Below are 16869 nucleotides of genomic sequence, written 5' to 3' on the forward strand. Positions count from 1 at the left end.
ACCCCTCTCGGATGCCAAGGAATCAGTCGGAGACACTTCAGAGTTCCTTGCACACCAACTCGAGCAAGTTAAACCGTGTCCCCGCAAGCAACAAGGGGTATACGCCTCGTGACGCATCATCAGCGGGGACAAGCAACAAGAAGCATATATAAGCTGAATCAACTTAGGGAAATCCCTGTAAAAGAGGTGACGTGGGCGAAACAAAGACGAACCATGTCAAAAGAAGATGAGAAAGCAACACAAGCTAAATCAGCCAGCCGTCGCTCGTGCTGATCGCACCCAGACGACGACACTTGGCCGATTTTCCCCCGGATATGAACGCCGTTGGTGCTCCTGAACAGACTCGCTTTGAATTCTAGACACTGCTTTTGGTGCCATATATGGTAGAGTAGGATAAACCATTCCGACGGTTCAACTGTCATCACGTTTTCTTGTTTGGCTATCTGCTTTCGATATAATCTGTCATAAAGGAGATTAATATCACTTACTATCTAGCAGAAACAATAGGGTAGGATATCTACTTCTGAGTTGCCTAGATTACACGTATTTGTTTCAAAAAAATCTAAAAATAAATCTAAACATAGTAAATGATGTAACCTACAAGCCTGTAAAATTTTAATATGAAATTATTTATATTTTAGGCTACACAAAAAAGAGAAAATTATGTTGAGATTTGGAGATTAAAAATATGCATACCCAGATCTACACATTTGTCATTTTTGTGTACTCTAGAATTTTTGTATTTGAAATTAAAATTTTGCTTGTTTATGGGATAATTTATTGGCTACACAATGATTTTTTTTCTAATTTTTTCCAAACACATAAGTGTGATTTTAATTTTTTTTAAAGGCAGGAGCACTAGTGCCCAGGAGCCAAAAAATCTTTATCCCTCTGTCTGAAAAATGTCTTTGGCTCTTGAGCATCAGTGCTCCCGCTGTTTTAAAAAATTGAAAATCATACATATTGTTTTCAAAAAAATCTAAACATAAATTTGAACATAGTAAATGACTTAACCTACAAGCCTGTAAAATTTTAATATGATTTTTTTATATTTTAGGCTACACAAAAAAGACAAAATCAGTTGAGATTTGAAGATTTAAAATATGCATAGCTAGATCCACACATTTGTCATTTTTTTAGCCTAGAATACTTTGTATTTGAAATTAAAATTTTGCACGTTTATGGAATAATTCATTGGCTACACCATAATTTTTTTCTAATTTTTTTTAAACACATAAGTGTTAGTTTTTATTTTTTTAAACGGCTAGAGCACTGATGACCAGGAGCCAAACATCTCTGTCCCTTTGTCCGAAAAGTGTCTCCAGTTCTTGGGCACTAATGTACCTGTTGTTTAAAAAAATAAAAATCATATATATTTATTTCAAAAAAACTAAAAATAAATCTGAACATGGTAAATAACGCAACCTACAAGCCTGTAAAATTTTAATATGAAATTCTTTATATTTTAGGCTACACAAGAAAATACAAAATCTGTTGAGATGTCGAGATTTAAAATATGCATACCCATATCCACATGTTTATCATTTTTGTGTAGCCCGGAATATTTTGTATTCGAAATTGAAATTTTGCACATTTACGTGATAATTCGTTGGCTACACCATAATTTTTTTTTCTATTCTTTTGAAACAGAGATGTGTGATTTTTCTTTTAAACGGCAAGAGCACTAGTGCCCAGGAGCCAAAAAATCTGTCCCTTTGTCCGAAAAGTGTCTCTGGCTCTTGGGTATCAATGTTCCTGTTGTTTAAAAAAAAACAAAAAGCCATACATATTTATTTCAAAAAAATCTAAAATTACAAGCCTGTAAAATTTTAATATGAAATTCTTTATAATTTAGGCTACACATGAAAATACAAAATCTCTTGAGATGTCGAGATTTAAAATATGCATACCCACATTCACACGTTTATCATTTTTTTGTAGCCCGGAATATTTTGTATTTGAAATTGAAATTTTGCACGTTTAGCTACACCATGATTTTTTTTCTATTCTTTTTGAAACAGATGTGTGATTTTTTTATTTTTTTTAAACGGCAGGAGCACTGGTGCCTAGGAGTAAAAAATATCTATCCCTAAGTCAGATATTTTTTAAGATTGACCAAATCTACATGTGGCAATATCCACCCCAGCCAATACGAGGCGTAGGGTTAAAGTTAGGGTTAAAGCACTCTCTTCGTTCTTTCGTGATCATAGTATAGGTTAATGGAAAACTGAGTAAAGTCACATCAAGCCACTATAATGTTATGCAAGATGAAAATCTAAGTCAGATTATACTTTCATTCCCTTTTGAAGAAAGGAAGTTAAGACTAGAAGGAAATCATTCATCCCACAGAAGATTAACCAGAACCAACGGTGCTCTTGGACCTAAAATGACAAGTTCGTGAGAAAATTTATGCGACATTGAAATTCGGGCACTATTTTTAGGCTTTAATTATGCTAGCCAAACTTCCTTGGATGTTATCTTTCGCACTTCGGTCGAATGGGTCATCTCCAATGTACAGATCAAAGATTGACTGGCACAAGAGCTTGTTCTGGATACTTCCCACTTCTTCTCCTCCAACTACAATACAGACAAGAGCTTATTAATCAAGACTCCTAGGCAGCTTTAGTAAATAAAATATCGGAAACTTATAGATAACTAAAAGAATTGTGTGTATAGCATGACCAGGATTTTCGTCATTGCATACAAGTGCCGTGGGCCCGTGGCATCCTATATTCCAAGAATGAACTGAGTGATTACTTTATGCTCCACACGACACATGTAATCTATAGAAAGTTTGCTACCAGTGCAAGTGCTTGTGGCATTTTCTGTTTTTTTTTTCAGATATTAGGAAATAAGATGAAAGTGAAACTATATCTACCAAAATAGTTCAAATCATCATGAGGTGTCGATGCTGAACATATGAACCAAATGTGTGAAGAAAAATAAGTTTGTGCTGCCTAGAACTTAGATACTGAATGCATAGCCATCCGTTGTAAATAATCAACATATCTTTCTGACTCTTAAAAGCCTGCCTTTTTTCCACCAGCATGATTACATAAATCACATACTCAAATCTGCTAAAAGGAAAGGGAAATGAACTTACTACTTATTTTAAGCACATGGTTTGATTCCCTCGAAAGCTCAATTACAGATCCCTTTGATAATTTGTATTCATCCTTGAAAAGTGAAACAAAACTGCAGAAGATAAAGGAGTCAAAATCACATGACATGACTAAATACTGATACTAAACTTGCTGAGCATAGCATCTGCTAAGACTGGAACATTATGCTTGAACAAAATGATGGAGCAGCATCATTTAGGTAAACCGACACTGGCACACTTCAGTGAATATAATCTGAATTTCAGGACTATAATAGCAGATTATAATGGATTTCGGTTAGCTAACAGTTGCGGCATGTAACAACGGAAGCTCCGTAGTTGTAGCACCAGAACACGAAATTCCCGTGAGTGTGAAATCAAACTCATTCATGTCTAACAACCTGCACTCTAGACGGATTATTAATGCCAGAGGCTATGTTCAATTGCCAACATTGTTCAGTTCCATCAGTATAATCATACCGTCCTGAGCTCAAATTTCAGAAAAGTGAAGGCCCCACAGAAAAAGCCCAATAAAAGGCCAATTCGATCACACATGATTCAAGTCTTCAAGAAATAAATTTAATATGCACCCTAACAGATTTCTTGATCCAACATGAAACTAAATGCATTATAAACGATCCTAAATCTGAATTGATAACACTGACACTGAACAGAATTGTGGTAAAAAATATACTACAAGTAAACGGAATGTGGGATGCAGGCATCATCACTGCCAACTCCTCCGCAACCAAAAACCGGTATCAAAGAGGTGGTGGTCTTTGCCTGTCACATGAAAAGCAACAATACCAAGAACCAGAACTGCAGTTACCTCTGAAGCAACTCCTTGGTGTCTGGCCCTCCAAACTTCTGAAGCCTGCTTCCCACGCTCTTCTCGAAAGCGCTCCGGACCGAGCCAATGCTGAGCCTCCCGTAAACGATCTGAAGCCTAACCGTCATGCGTATGTCGCGCTCTAGCGCGTCGCTGATCAGCTCAGCGCTTTCCTTCAGTTCGGAGACGGGGAGCTTCTGGTACTTGTCCCTCAGCTGCTTCAGATCGCTGTCGTCCGCGTACACGCCTGCACGCACAGAGCGACATTTCACATCAATGAGAAGATTGGATGTGTGAAGGATGGGATTAGTGGGTTACCGAAGGCGTAGACGTCGATGGACTTGAGGCCGAGGATGGTGGTCTTGCGGAGGCCGACGCCGAGGAGGCGGCGCCCGCCGGCGGCCTCGGCGGGGAATGCGGCGCCGGTGCGGGGCTCGACGTTGCCGGGGGTGGCGCCGTCGGCTAGGGAGAGGGAGGCCCAGAGGGGTGCGGAGTGCGCCGGGTGCGGGAGTGGCCTTCCGGCAGATTTGGCGGTGAGGGAGAAGCTGGCTGCGGCTGCCGCTGCCGCGGCGGCGGCGGCAATTGCGGCCGCGATGGCGGTGCGGTGGGGTGGCGGCGGAGGGGGCAGGTGGGCGAAGGTGGCTGTGGGGAATCGGAGGGAGACCATGGCTGCGGGAGGCGAGACGGAGGGCGGAGGCCGGAGGCTGGTGTGGAGTGTGCTGTAGTGATGTGGTGTGGTCACGAGATGTGGACGGACGGGCGGCAGTTGGCGCGTGGCGCGCCGGAGGTGGCACCCGAAAGTTGCCCAGAAAATGCAGCCACCCAAAAGACTGACAAGTTTTGAATGTGAATCCGTTGGAGAAGAAAATTTTCAGGAAAAATGTTAGTACTTGCCATTTTTTTATTCTTTTTAGAAAAATAGGGGGCCTAAACTCCACACCCCCATTTTTTTAAGATGAAGCCAAGTACTACCTTGTCCATCTTTTGATGTCAAAAGTTTGTCTAAATTCAAATGTATCTAGATATACTTTAGTGCATAGATACATCCAAATTTAAATGATACATCGAACATCTATTAATGGACGCAGGGAGTAACAGAGTAGCTCGCGACGAGAAGCAGAGTTTTGCGGCCCCAGCAAAGTGCAAACAGAATTTCTTACTACATATTTCAAATGCAGGCACGCAGGCTCAGGAGGAGTAAACTACACTGGCTCGAACCAGTTAGTGTTGTCGACCAAGAAATGACTCGCGCTCCGCATCCATCTTCAAAGCTGCCAAGCAATCCGTAGTAATTCACCCCGCTTGGAATTTAGAATCATCCGTCTCCCTCCGAGCCTCGTCTTTAGAATCGGAGCTACTCGGTCTCTTCTCGAAGGGCCATCTGTTTGACATAGGATGACTTGAGCTTCCCATTTGTGTAGCTTCCGTGGGTAGCCATGATAGTTGGGTGTGCCCCTCACGGCGGCGTGTGGGTGGTTCTGGGTGTGGGCTTTGCCCTATTGTTATAGGTTTTCGCCCGATTTTTTCTTAAAAACTAGACACCTTCTGCTTAATTAATAGATAATAGATGAGGTGAATTTTTTTGCCTCCGTTTGAAGAAAAAGAAGAAGCATCAAGTTTCTGTCCATTAGACGGATCGCGACTCCTTGAATAGCGGCGTCCGACTCCTCAACAGTGATGTACCACAGATCATCGCCAAACTTGACCATTATTTGACCATTCTGACATTTCCATAAGGCCCATAAAAAGGCAGCAGTAGTAGTACTGGAGATAGAATCTTTAAGCAACCAAGTTGAATAACAAAGATTCAATGTTTTTTATATGAATTCCCTGGCAAAACTCAACAAGCATAGCCCAGATTTGTTTAGAAACCACAGTCAAAAAGAGGTGTTGAATGGTTTCGGACTCGAGCAAAACAAGCAGGTATAGTCAGTTAAATAACGGCGTTTTGACAGGTTATCTCGAGTCAAGATACGATTTTGGACAAGAAGCCACAGGAAAACTTGTACTCGTTCCAGGACAACAATTTTCCAATTGATACCAAGGTGTGGGACACGAACGCCCCCGTCATTCACCACCTGGTACCACAAACTTACTGAAAGCTTCCCAGAGCCATTCAAATTCCAAACAGAGGTATCTTCCTCTTCAGAGAGGATAATAGGGCCCAACAAAGCACACAACTCTCGCCATCTTTTTTTTCGAAATGGGGGTATCTCCCCAGCTTCTGCATAACTCTCGCCATCTAGACATCATAGCATCACGAAAACAACGACGAAAAGAGAGATGAACTTCACTCGCTACCGTAACTCAGCAACATGCTTTAATTAAGATAAGTTTTCCTTCATAGGAAATTAACTTACCTCGACATCCAGAGATTTTCTTTATAATGTGGTCAATAATGGGTTCCAGGTCTTCCTTTCTAAGTTTAGCAAAATGCAAAGGCACACCAAGGTACCTAAATGGAAAAGAGCCCAAATTGCAGCAGAAAACTTGGGCAAAATCTTTGGCATAGGCCTCAGAAAGATTTAAAGTAAACAAGTCACTTTTATGATAGTTGATCCTTAAACCAGATAAATTTTCAAAACATGTGAGAATCTAATTAAGAATTCTTGCCATATGTATATTTGGATCAAGGAATAGAATGGTATCATCATCGTATTGAAGGCCGATGACACCACTCCGAGTGACTCGAGGGAGCAATCCCCGAATCGATTCTTCCCAAGCGACTTTACACAACATTTTTTTAAAAACTTCAGCAATTAGATTAAAAAGGATGGGGGAAAGTGGATCCCCTTGTTTCAAACCCTTACCGGCAACAAAATAGTCACTGTTAAAATCTGCTCTTGCCATTTTCTTGCTGATCAATGTATTTGTCCCACTCCCACCCGGGTAGATTTGCGGCTCGTCCCATAGTATATGCTTGCTAGGCAAAGCTTGTGCTCCCGATAGCTAATCGGTGCTACTAGCGAGCAAGCGACAAAGAATTGATCTATGAAGGAGTTCAATACCGATATAAGGTGACAGTTCAAAGCAACTACAAGACATTTCTCCGCGGTGCTATCTACTGCCCAGGCTACTTGTAGATTTCTGAATGCCAAGCTAGCTTCTGTGGCTGCATATAAAACACAGATTTCAACGCACAAACAATGGCAGCATCCGGGTCATCCATCATCACTGATACGAGTACAACCATCATTTTTATCCGTCCCTGGCAAGGCGAAGCTAAAAATTTGTTCGTAGCCACTGATGCTCAACTGACACGCAAAGCAAACACCTCGGTGCACAAGTCCTCCGGGGTGATAAGCTATACCAACACACTATGCAAGTGTCAAGCGGAAATAATAGTTGTTTATGATCTACTAGATGATAATAACCATTAACCACCTCTTTTGTGGGGATAATAACCAACTTCTACAGTTTATGCAAAACTGCCGGTTAATTTTGCACATGCAAGGATAAATGAGCCAAATGAAGAGTGCACATCGCGGGCACTTGAGATCTTCAGCGCTGCGACACCTGCAGGCAGAGTTCCCTACAGGCCAAGACCAACACTTTGCCCATCTCTCTTGGCGCTCCTGAACAAAAAACAGTTCGAGCCCCACTGAGTACTCGTCACACAAAGCCACATTTTCATAGGTGCATAAATTTTAAGACGAGCACAAAAGAATAAACTAAACCAGCTAATGATAACAAAGATCCTTGAGATAGTGTCACAATGGCAGAAAAATATTCACAACAAACTGAGGCAACACTCACCTAATTCAGCAGCATTTGCGGAAAAAATCAGAAGGACTCATTGCCGCAATTCAGACCATTTAATGTTCCCTCTCTAATTCCTGGTGTAGAATTGTCCAAAACTTTGTTTAGAGTCAGGAAATCCGTAATCTTCCGAATTAATAACAAAAGAAAGAAAAATCTACCAACCTCCTGAGGCATCCATTTCCATGTGTTGTGCATTTTCAGCATCTGGATCAACAGAACAAAATAAGCTTCTTCTATTCTCCCTAGTTTCTAGGTCAGGTTATGTGCCACTTCTCTTCTTTAGAGCCTCCTGCTGCTTGAACTTTTTGATGGCTGTATTTTTTTTTCCTTTACCATTCAGGAGAGCTGCTTGTCACCCATGATCATCTCTCCACTGTCATTGATACTGAATTGATGCACTAGCCAAGTTTTCCAAATGTCCGAACAGTGCGTTACCGGGTCTTGAACTTGAGACCTCAAGGCTCGATACCATATTGACTTGATGCACTAGCCAAGTTCCGCAAAGGTCCGGACTGATGTAAAGGGCTAGGCTGAGAACCAAGCGCCGGCTTGGTGGCTAGAGCTCGTGGTGTTGAGCCAGCCCACCCGAGTTCGAATCCCATCCGAAGCGAGGAATCGCCGGAGGGCGAACTAACTGGGTTATCATCCGTAGCGAGAAATCGCTGGAGAGTCTCATCCTATCTAACAACCTATAGCCAAGGGAGGGATCATTCCCCCGTTGGTCAACGTTTATGTAAAGGGCCAGGCTATATATTTTAACAGTTGACCTCTAATGCTAGAAGGCAAGTGAAACTTTCAATTCGAGCAAGAGCTCACAGGTCCGTGAGCCGGTGATATGTACTCGGAACTCGGATCATAACCAAGTGCTTCAAGGGTAAACAAGTAACCCTTCGGACATGATCGATCTTCTTAATACATTCATTGCATTCATTTGTTTCTTCTTTATTCTGAAGTTTCTTTGTGAGCTCCTTGGAAGCTCCCCGGAGATATAATTTCTCCAGTGTTCTAACACGCTCAATGCCATCAGGGAGGGCCTTCAGCTCTGGACAATCTGTGAGAGTTAGGTGAACAAGGCTTTGCAATGCACCTTGTTCTATTAAAACATCATTGAGCTGTGGAGCATCTGAGATTGATAGTAGTCGGAGCTCTGGAAATGCCATGGCACTGAAGTGCAGTCTCTTCCCTTCGTAGGCCTTATCAAGCCAAAGTGCACGTAGCCCATGTAACTCCAAAAGGCATGAAAATGAGTCTTCATCAAGTTTGGAGAAGGCTAGGGCCAACAAGGTAATGTTATTAAGATCTGAGAAGGATGACACAATCCGAGGCATCCGTTTCTTGTCTAGTTGCCCCCCTATTTCAAGCTTTGAAAGAGTAGGAGGCAAGCAGAGATCTTCCGAGTTCCGAGTGTTTCCTTCTCACTTATAGCCATAATTGCAAGACTAACAAGATGGCTCATGTTCATGATAGCAGGTACGTGATCGGAGCATTGTTCTCTCCTCACTTTGGTGATGGCTAAAGTTCTCAACTCGTCAAAGAACCAAGATCGCACAAAGTGTCCGAGCTTGCCTCAACAAGTTGCAAGGTTTGCAAGCTCGTCAAGTGCTTTATGCCCTTAGGCACTCGGAACCCGATCCAGGCAACAACTCCTTTAATACCTGCCTTTGGATCGGTAGCTCCATATAGATATCTCAACTTTCTAAGTGTCGCGACACTCTCTGGCAAACTAGACAGCTTAGCATTGTAAGCATCCAAAACTTCCAAATTCTGTAGTCTTCCAACTCTTTTTGGAAGCTCCTCAACCACAGTATCTCTAAGACCCAGAAACCGCAGATTAAACATGTTGAAAACCTCATTTGGTACTCTCCTAATTTTGGCTCCTTGAAGATCTAAAGTTGATAGCAACAAGAAAGATTTCAAGAAAGACTTCAGTGGATCAATAGTCAGACTATTCTCGAAAACATAGATTGAACGGAGATGAACTTCACTTGAAAGAGTCAACTGCTCAATATTTGCACTTTGGATAGATAGGCGGCGTGTATTTTCGGCTGACGAACTCCCTGAGCCATCATAAACTCTACAAAATCCTTCTTCATTTGATTTGGTCAGCGCAAGAAGGCGAATAATATCATGCATTCGACAACTCCGCACGCGTCCACTTTCATTTATCTCTACTACCTGTAATAGGCTTCGATTCACAAGTTCGTACAAATAACCCTCTGCCACTTCCTCCATCGTGTTGTGTTGCGTTTCCCTGATGAATCCTGCTGTCACCCAATGCCTAATTAGTCTTTTCCTTTTCATTAAGTAATCCTCTGGGAATATTGTACAATGCAGAAAGCAATTCTTCAAAATATATGGAAGATCCCCCAGACTGACCATTAGAACTATATTAAGATCAAGAACCACATTGTTTGTCAACTGAGATTCTAATTCCTTGTACAAATTTTCCCATTCAGAATAAATTTGTTTTTTGCAGGACAATAGACGACCTATGCATGCAATAGCAATGGGCAAGCCATTACACCTATCCACAAATCTTTGTGCCAAAATTTGTAGCTCCTGCGGACATATTCTGCTTTCATTTTTCCAAAATGCCTCTTTGCAAAACAATTCCCATGAGTGGTGCTCTTCTAGCGGTTTCAACTCAACTATACAATTTCCAGTAGCCAGCAGCGCTACTTCATGGATTCTTGACGTAATGACAAACCGACTGGTGCTGTTAGCAGGAAAAACATCTCTTATCTTGAACCAGATGTCAACACCCCAGACATCATCCAAAACCAGAAGATACTTCTTACCACGCAAGAAATCACGGATGATTTCAACCAGGCTTCTCTTTTCCATGTCAACAATATCAACACGGAGTTCACCCTTTAAGTCACTCTTCTGTAACTCCCTGATAATCTGCTTTAACAAGTCCTGAACTTGGTATCCTTTTGATACAGTTATCCATGCAGCACAGTCGAAGTCTATCTTCAGACTGTTGTAAACATGGGCAACCAAAGTGGTCTTGCCTACTCCTCCCATCCCCCATACTGTGCTAATTACACTCTCCTGCTGTAAATCACATGTCAACCAATCAATCAGCAAATTCCTACTCTCATCAATGCCGACAAGATTTTCTTCTGTTGGGAAGTGCGAAGTCTGATCTGTGGATCTGCAATGAGCGTCACTGCTTCTAGCTTCTATTGCAATTCCTCTTATGTCATACCGGGCCCTTCTCCTGTCAAGATTCTCCAACTTCAGTTTGATGTCTACCAGTTTCAACGACAGACGGCGCCATGTCCCGATCCACTTAAACCGCCGCTTCATCTTAACAGAAAAGCCACCATGTTTATCCTCCAACTTGTAGGTGAACTCGTCAACAACATCCTCGATCTCAAAGGCAAGGCCTCGGATCTTCTTGATGAAGCTGGCAGTGGTCTTGTCAGTATCCTTGAACCTCTCAGCTTCTTGTAGAAAGGACTGCATGCTCTCCAGCTCCTCCTTGATATCACGGATCTGACCAAACAACCTGACAAGAGAAGAAGCTCTAGCTTCAAGGCACAACTGCCCTGTGCCGACCTTGACTGCTTCTATGGCCAAGGCTGAACCAAGCTTCAGAATCAGCATGCCTACAACACCCTCTGCCATGGTACCGTATCTTGGCTAGCAGACCTCTTTCAAGGGTGAATGCCTTAGCCCGGAAGGTCAAAGGAGAACATACAAACAAACAAGGTAAGAACCAATACGATGTCTTGGACGAACAATCTGTCGGACTAAAAATATGCAGATAGCCAAGCAAAGAAGTGCATTGCAAAATACGCATCATCAAGTAAATGATTTGTAATTTTGTATGTAGCCATGTAGGTATGTACATGAAGTCCAACGATCAGCAAATTCATTTGTATGTAGCCATGTAGGTATGTACGTAAAGTCCAATGATCAGCAAATTCACCTTAGCTCACAGACCCATTTTCTTATGATACCACAGAAGCTAATAAATTTTGTAAGTGGTGGTCAGTTATTCTGATAACACATAAGGTTCACTCGCCCAAAAATGTATAAACTTAGAGGAACTAATCTGTTATCTTTTTTTTCCGGAGAGTAAGCTTATTATAGATCGAAAAGTAGGGCGGCCCTAGCTGGCGCTCGCGCGCCAGGATTAAATCAAGCGATCGGTTTCGGACAACCCAATTTGGGAATAAAACCATAAAAACGCGTTTTCCCTTTCGTGGTAATTGTGGACCACAGAGGTTACGTGCCTTAATTGATTTGCCTTCCGCTCGTGACAATTCCCTTTCCGCTCGTGGCAATTCTCTTTCGTGGCAATTCCCTTTCCGCTCGTGACACAAGTTGGGTTGTCGTACGTTAATTTGCTTGCTGCACGTGGGCAATTCCCTTTACATGTTCACGTAGTAAAATATTAACTATTCCCTTATTCTCTTTTTGGGCTAGTGAAATTTTAGGGTTAAAAAAAAGGGAGGGGAGCAGCATAATCCACTTGCAAATGAAATGAACTACGACTTGCAACATGACAATTCCCTTCTTCCGCAATTCCCTTCTTGGTAACATAATAATGTAGGTGTTGGTTAAGCTTCCATATACATGTTGATAAAGACTGAATGGGAGTGTTGGTAACATATGGACTAAGGTGTTGATGAAGAGTTCATGGGAGGGTTGATAAGTAGAGTTGATAAACAAAAAGGACCACCTTTGTGTACGTAGAAAAGAAAAAAGAAGGAGGTAACAAGAGAGTATATGGGTTGGTAAAACATTGAGCCACCTATTGATGAAGAGTGCATCGGATGGTTGATAAGTAGGTTCCCTTGTTCCCTTAAAAATAAAAAGGACCACCTTTGTGTACGAGGAAAAGAAAAAAAAGAAGGAGGTAACAAGAGAGTAGATGGGTTGGTAAAACATTGAGCCACCTATTGATGAAGAGTGCATCGGATGGTTGATAAGTAGGTTCCCTTGTTCCCTTAAAAAACAAAAAGGACCACCTTTGTGTACAGGAAAAGAAAAAAAGAAGGAGGTAACAAGAGAGTAGATGGGTTGGTAAAACATTGAGCCACCTATTGATGAAGAGTGCATCGGATGGTTGATAAGTAGGTTCCCTTGTTCCCTTAAAAAACAAAAAGGACCACCTTTGTGTACAGGAAAAAGAAAAAAAAAGAAGGAGGTAACAAGAGAGTAGATGGGTTGGTAAAACATTGAGCCAACTATTGATGAAAAGTGCATCGGATGGTTGATAAGTAGGTTCCCTTGTTCCCTTAAAAAACAAAAAGGACCACCTTTGTGTACAGGAAAAGAAAAAAAGAAGAAGGAGGTAACAAGAGAGTAGATGGGTTGGTAAAACATTGAGCTAACTATTGATGAAGAGTGCATCGGATGGTTGATAAGTAGGTTCCCTTGTTCCCTTAAAAAACAAAAAGGACCACCTTTGTGTACAGGAAAAGAAAAAAAAGAAGGAGGTAACAAGAGAGTAGATGGGTTGGTAAAACATTGAGCCACCTATTGATGAAGAGTGCATCGGATGGTTGATAAGTAGGTTCCCTTGTTCCCTTAAAAAACAAAAAGGACCACCTTTGTTTACAGGAAAAAGAAAAAAAAGAAGGAGGTAACAAGAGAGTAGATGGGTTGGTAAAACATTGAGCCAACTATTGATGAAGAGTGCATCGGATGGTTGATAAGTAGGTTCCCTTGTTCCCTTAAAAAACAAAAAGGACCACCTTTGTGTACAGGAAAAGAAAAAAAAGAAGGAGGTAACAAGAGAGTAGATGGGTTGGTAAAACATTGAGCCAACTATTGATGAAGAGTGCATCGGATGGTTGATAAGTAGGTTCCCTTGTTCCCTTAAAAAACAAAAAGGACCACCTTTGTGTACAGGAAAAGAAAAAAAAAGAAGGAGGTAACAAGAGAGTAGATGGGTTGGTAAAACATTGAGCCAACTATTGATGAAGAGTGCATCGGATGGTTGATAAGTAGGTTCCCTTGTTCCCTTAAAAAACAAAAAGGACCACCTTTGTGTACAGGAAAAGAAAAAAAGAAGGAGGTAACAAGAGAGTAGATGGGTTGGTAAAACATTGAGCCACCTATTGATGAAGAGTGCATCGGATGGTTGATAAGTAGGTTCCCTTGTTCCCTTAAATAACAAAAAGGACCACCTTTGTGTACAGGAAAAGAAAAAAAGAAGGAGGTAACAAGAGAGTAGATGGGTTGGTAAAACATTGAGCCAACTATTGATGAAGAGTGCATCGGATGGTTGATAAGTAGGTTCCCTTGTTCCCTTAAAAAACAAAAAGGACCACCTTTGTGTACGAGGAAAAGAAAAAAAGAAGGAGGTAACAAGAGAGTAGATGGGTTGGTAAAACATTGAGCCACCTATTGATGAAGAGTGCATCGGATGGTTGATAAGTAGGTTCCCTTGTTCCCTTAAAAAACAAAAAGGACCACCTTTGTGTACAGGAAAAAGAAAAAAAGAAGGAGGTAACAAGAGAGTAGATGGGTTGGTAAAACATTGAGCCAACTATTGATGAAGAGTGCATCGGATGGTTGATAAGTAGGTTCCCTTGTTCCCTTAAAAAACAAAAAGGACCACCTTTGTGTACAGGAAAAGAAAAAAAGAAGAAGGAGGTAACAAGAGAGTAGATGGGTTGGTAAAACATTGAGCTAACTATTGATGAAGAGTGCATCGGATGGTTGATAAGTAGGTTCCCTTGTTCCCTTAAAAAACAAAAAGGACCACCTTTGTGTACAGGAAAAGAAAAAAAGAAGGAGGTAACAAGAGAGTAGATGGGTTGGTAAAACATTGAGCCACCTATTGATGAAGAGTGCATCGGATGGTTGATAAGTAGGTTCCCTTGTTCCCTTAAAAAACAAAAAGGACCACCTTTGTGTACAGGAAAAAGAAAAAAAAGAAGGAGGTAACAAGAGAGTAGATGGGTTGGTAAAACATTGAGCCACCTATTGATGAAGATTGCATGGGAGAGTTGATAACTAGGTTCCCTTATTCCCTTAAAAAACCAAAAAGGACCACCTTTGTCTACAGAAAAAGAAAGAAAGAAGATGGTAACAAGAGAGTAGATGGGTTGATAAAACATTGAGCCACCTATTGATCAAGAGTGCGTGGGAGAGTTGATAACTAGGTTCCCTTATTCCCTTGAAAAACCAAAAAAAGGACCACCTTTGTCTACAGAAAAAGAAAGAAAGAAGATGGTAACAAGAGAGTAGATGGGTTGATAAAACATTGAGCCACCTATTGATCAAGATTGCATGGGAGGGTTGATAAGTAGGTTCCCTTGTTCCCTTAAAAAACAAAAAAGGACCACCTTTGTCTACAGAAAAAGAAAGAAAGAAGATGGTAACAAGAGAGTAGATGGGTTGATAAAACATTGAGCCACCTATTGATCAAGATTGCATGGGAGGGTTGATAAGTAGGTTCCCTTGTTCCCTTAAAAAATCAAAAAGGACCACCTTTGTCTACAGAAAAAGAAAGAAAGAAGATGGTAACAAGAGAGTAGATGGGTTGATAAAACATTGAGCCACATATTGATGAAGAGTGCATGGGAGGGATGGTAAGTAGGTTCCCTTATTCCCTTAAAAAACCAAAAAGGACCACCTTTGTCTACAGAAAAGAAAGAAAGAAGATGGTAACAAGAGAGTAGATGGGTTGATAAAACATTGAGCCACCTATTGATGAAGATTGCATGGGAGGTTTGATAAGTAGGTTCCCTTATTCCCTTAAAAAACCAAAAAGGAGCACCTTTGTCTACGTAAAAGAAAGAAATAAGCTGGTAACAAGAGAGTAGATGTGTTGATAAAACATTGAGCCACCTATTGATGAAGATTGCATGGGAGGGTTGATAAGTAGGTTCCCTTATGGGAGGGTTGATAAGTAGGTTCCCTTATTCCCTTAAAAAACCAAAAAGAACCACCTTTGTCTACAGAAAAAGAAAGAAAGAAGATGGTAACAAGAGAGTAGATGGGTTGATAAAACATTGAGCCACCTATTGATGAAGATTGCATGGGAGGGTTGATAATTAGGTTCCCTTATTCCCTTAAGAAACCAAAAAGGACCAACTTTGTCTACAGAAAAAGAAAGAAATAAGGAGGTAACAAGAGAGTAGATGGGTTGATAAAACATTGAGCCAGATATTGATCAAGAGTGCATGGGAGGGTTGATAATTAGGTTCCCTTTTTTACGTAAAAAACCAAAAAGGACCACCTTTGTCTACAGAAAAAAGAAAAGAAATAAGGAGGTAACAAGAGAGTAGATGGGTTGATAAAACATTGAGCCAGATATTGATCAAGAGTGCATGGGAGGGTTGATAATTAGGTTCCCTTATTCCCTTAAAAAACCAAAAAGGACCACCTTTGTCTACAGAAAAAGAAAAGAAATAAGATGGTAATAAGAGAGTAGATGGGTTGATAAAAACATTGAGCCAGATATTGATCAAGAGAGCATGGGAGGGTTGATAATTAGGTTCCCTAATTCCCTTAAAAACCAAAAAGGACCACCTTTGTCTACAGAAAAAGAAAGAAATAAGGAGGTAACAAGAGAGTAGATGGGTTGGTAAAACATTGAGCCACCTATTGATAAAGAGTGCATGGGAGGGTTGATAAGTAGGTTCCCTTGTTCCCTTAAGAAACCAAAAAGGACCAACTTTGTGTACAAAAAAAGAGAAATAAAAACAAGGAGGTAACAAAGAGAGTAGATGGGTTGATAAAACATTGAGTCACCTATTGATGAAGAGTGCATGGGATGGGTGGTAAGTAGGTTCCCTTGTTCCCTTAAAAAACAAAAAAGACCACCTTTGTGTACAAAAAAAGAAAAAAAGAAGGAGGTAACAAAAGAGTAGATGGGTTGGTAAAACATTGAGCCACCTATTCATGAAGAGTGCATGGGAGGGTTGATAAGTAGGTTACCTTGTTCCCTAAAATAACAAAAAGGACCACATTTGTCTACGAAAAAAGGAAGAAAGAAGATGGTTAGAGGATAATAGATGGGTTGATAAAACATTAAGTCACCTGTTGATGAAGAGTGTATGGGAGGGTTGATAAGTAGGTTCCCTTGTTGCCTTAAAAAACAAAAAGGACCACCTTTGTGTACGAGAAAAAAAAGCAGGTAACAAAAGAGTAGATGTGTTGGTAAAACATTAAGCCACCTATTGATTAAGATTACATGGGAGGGTTGATA

The 16869-nt window shown here is 41.0% G+C and overlaps 1 protein-coding gene, 1 long non-coding RNA gene and 1 pseudogene across 2 annotated transcripts; all 3 read right to left on the bottom strand.

Moving 5' to 3' along the window:
* Nucleotides 1-2270: 2270 nt before the first annotated feature.
* On the bottom strand, nucleotides 2271-4596 carry LOC124669185 (fatty-acid-binding protein 1-like). Its single transcript, XM_047205862.1, has 4 exons — nucleotides 4248-4596; nucleotides 3930-4176; nucleotides 3104-3195; nucleotides 2271-2577 (listed from the first exon to the last, which is right to left on the bottom strand). The coding sequence occupies exons 1-4, from the start codon at nucleotides 4594-4596 to the stop codon at nucleotides 2438-2440; spliced, it is 828 nt and encodes a 275-aa protein (XP_047061818.1). The 3' UTR covers nucleotides 2271-2437.
* A 2698-nt stretch (nucleotides 4597-7294) lies between these two features.
* Nucleotides 7295-8118, bottom strand: LOC124669381. The gene is made up of 3 exons (XR_006992167.1): nucleotides 7854-8118; nucleotides 7686-7765; nucleotides 7295-7504 (listed from the first exon to the last, which is right to left on the bottom strand). It is a non-coding gene; the product is annotated as an uncharacterized LOC124669381 (long non-coding RNA).
* Nucleotides 8119-8559: 441 nt separating this feature from the next.
* Nucleotides 8560-11366, bottom strand: LOC124672722 (annotated as a pseudogene).
* Between the last annotated feature and the right edge of the window lie 5503 nt (nucleotides 11367-16869).

Source organism: Lolium rigidum, chromosome 7 (genome assembly GCF_022539505.1).
Source record: "Lolium rigidum isolate FL_2022 chromosome 7, APGP_CSIRO_Lrig_0.1, whole genome shotgun sequence".
Classification (NCBI taxonomy): domain Eukaryota; kingdom Viridiplantae; phylum Streptophyta; class Magnoliopsida; order Poales; family Poaceae; genus Lolium; species Lolium rigidum.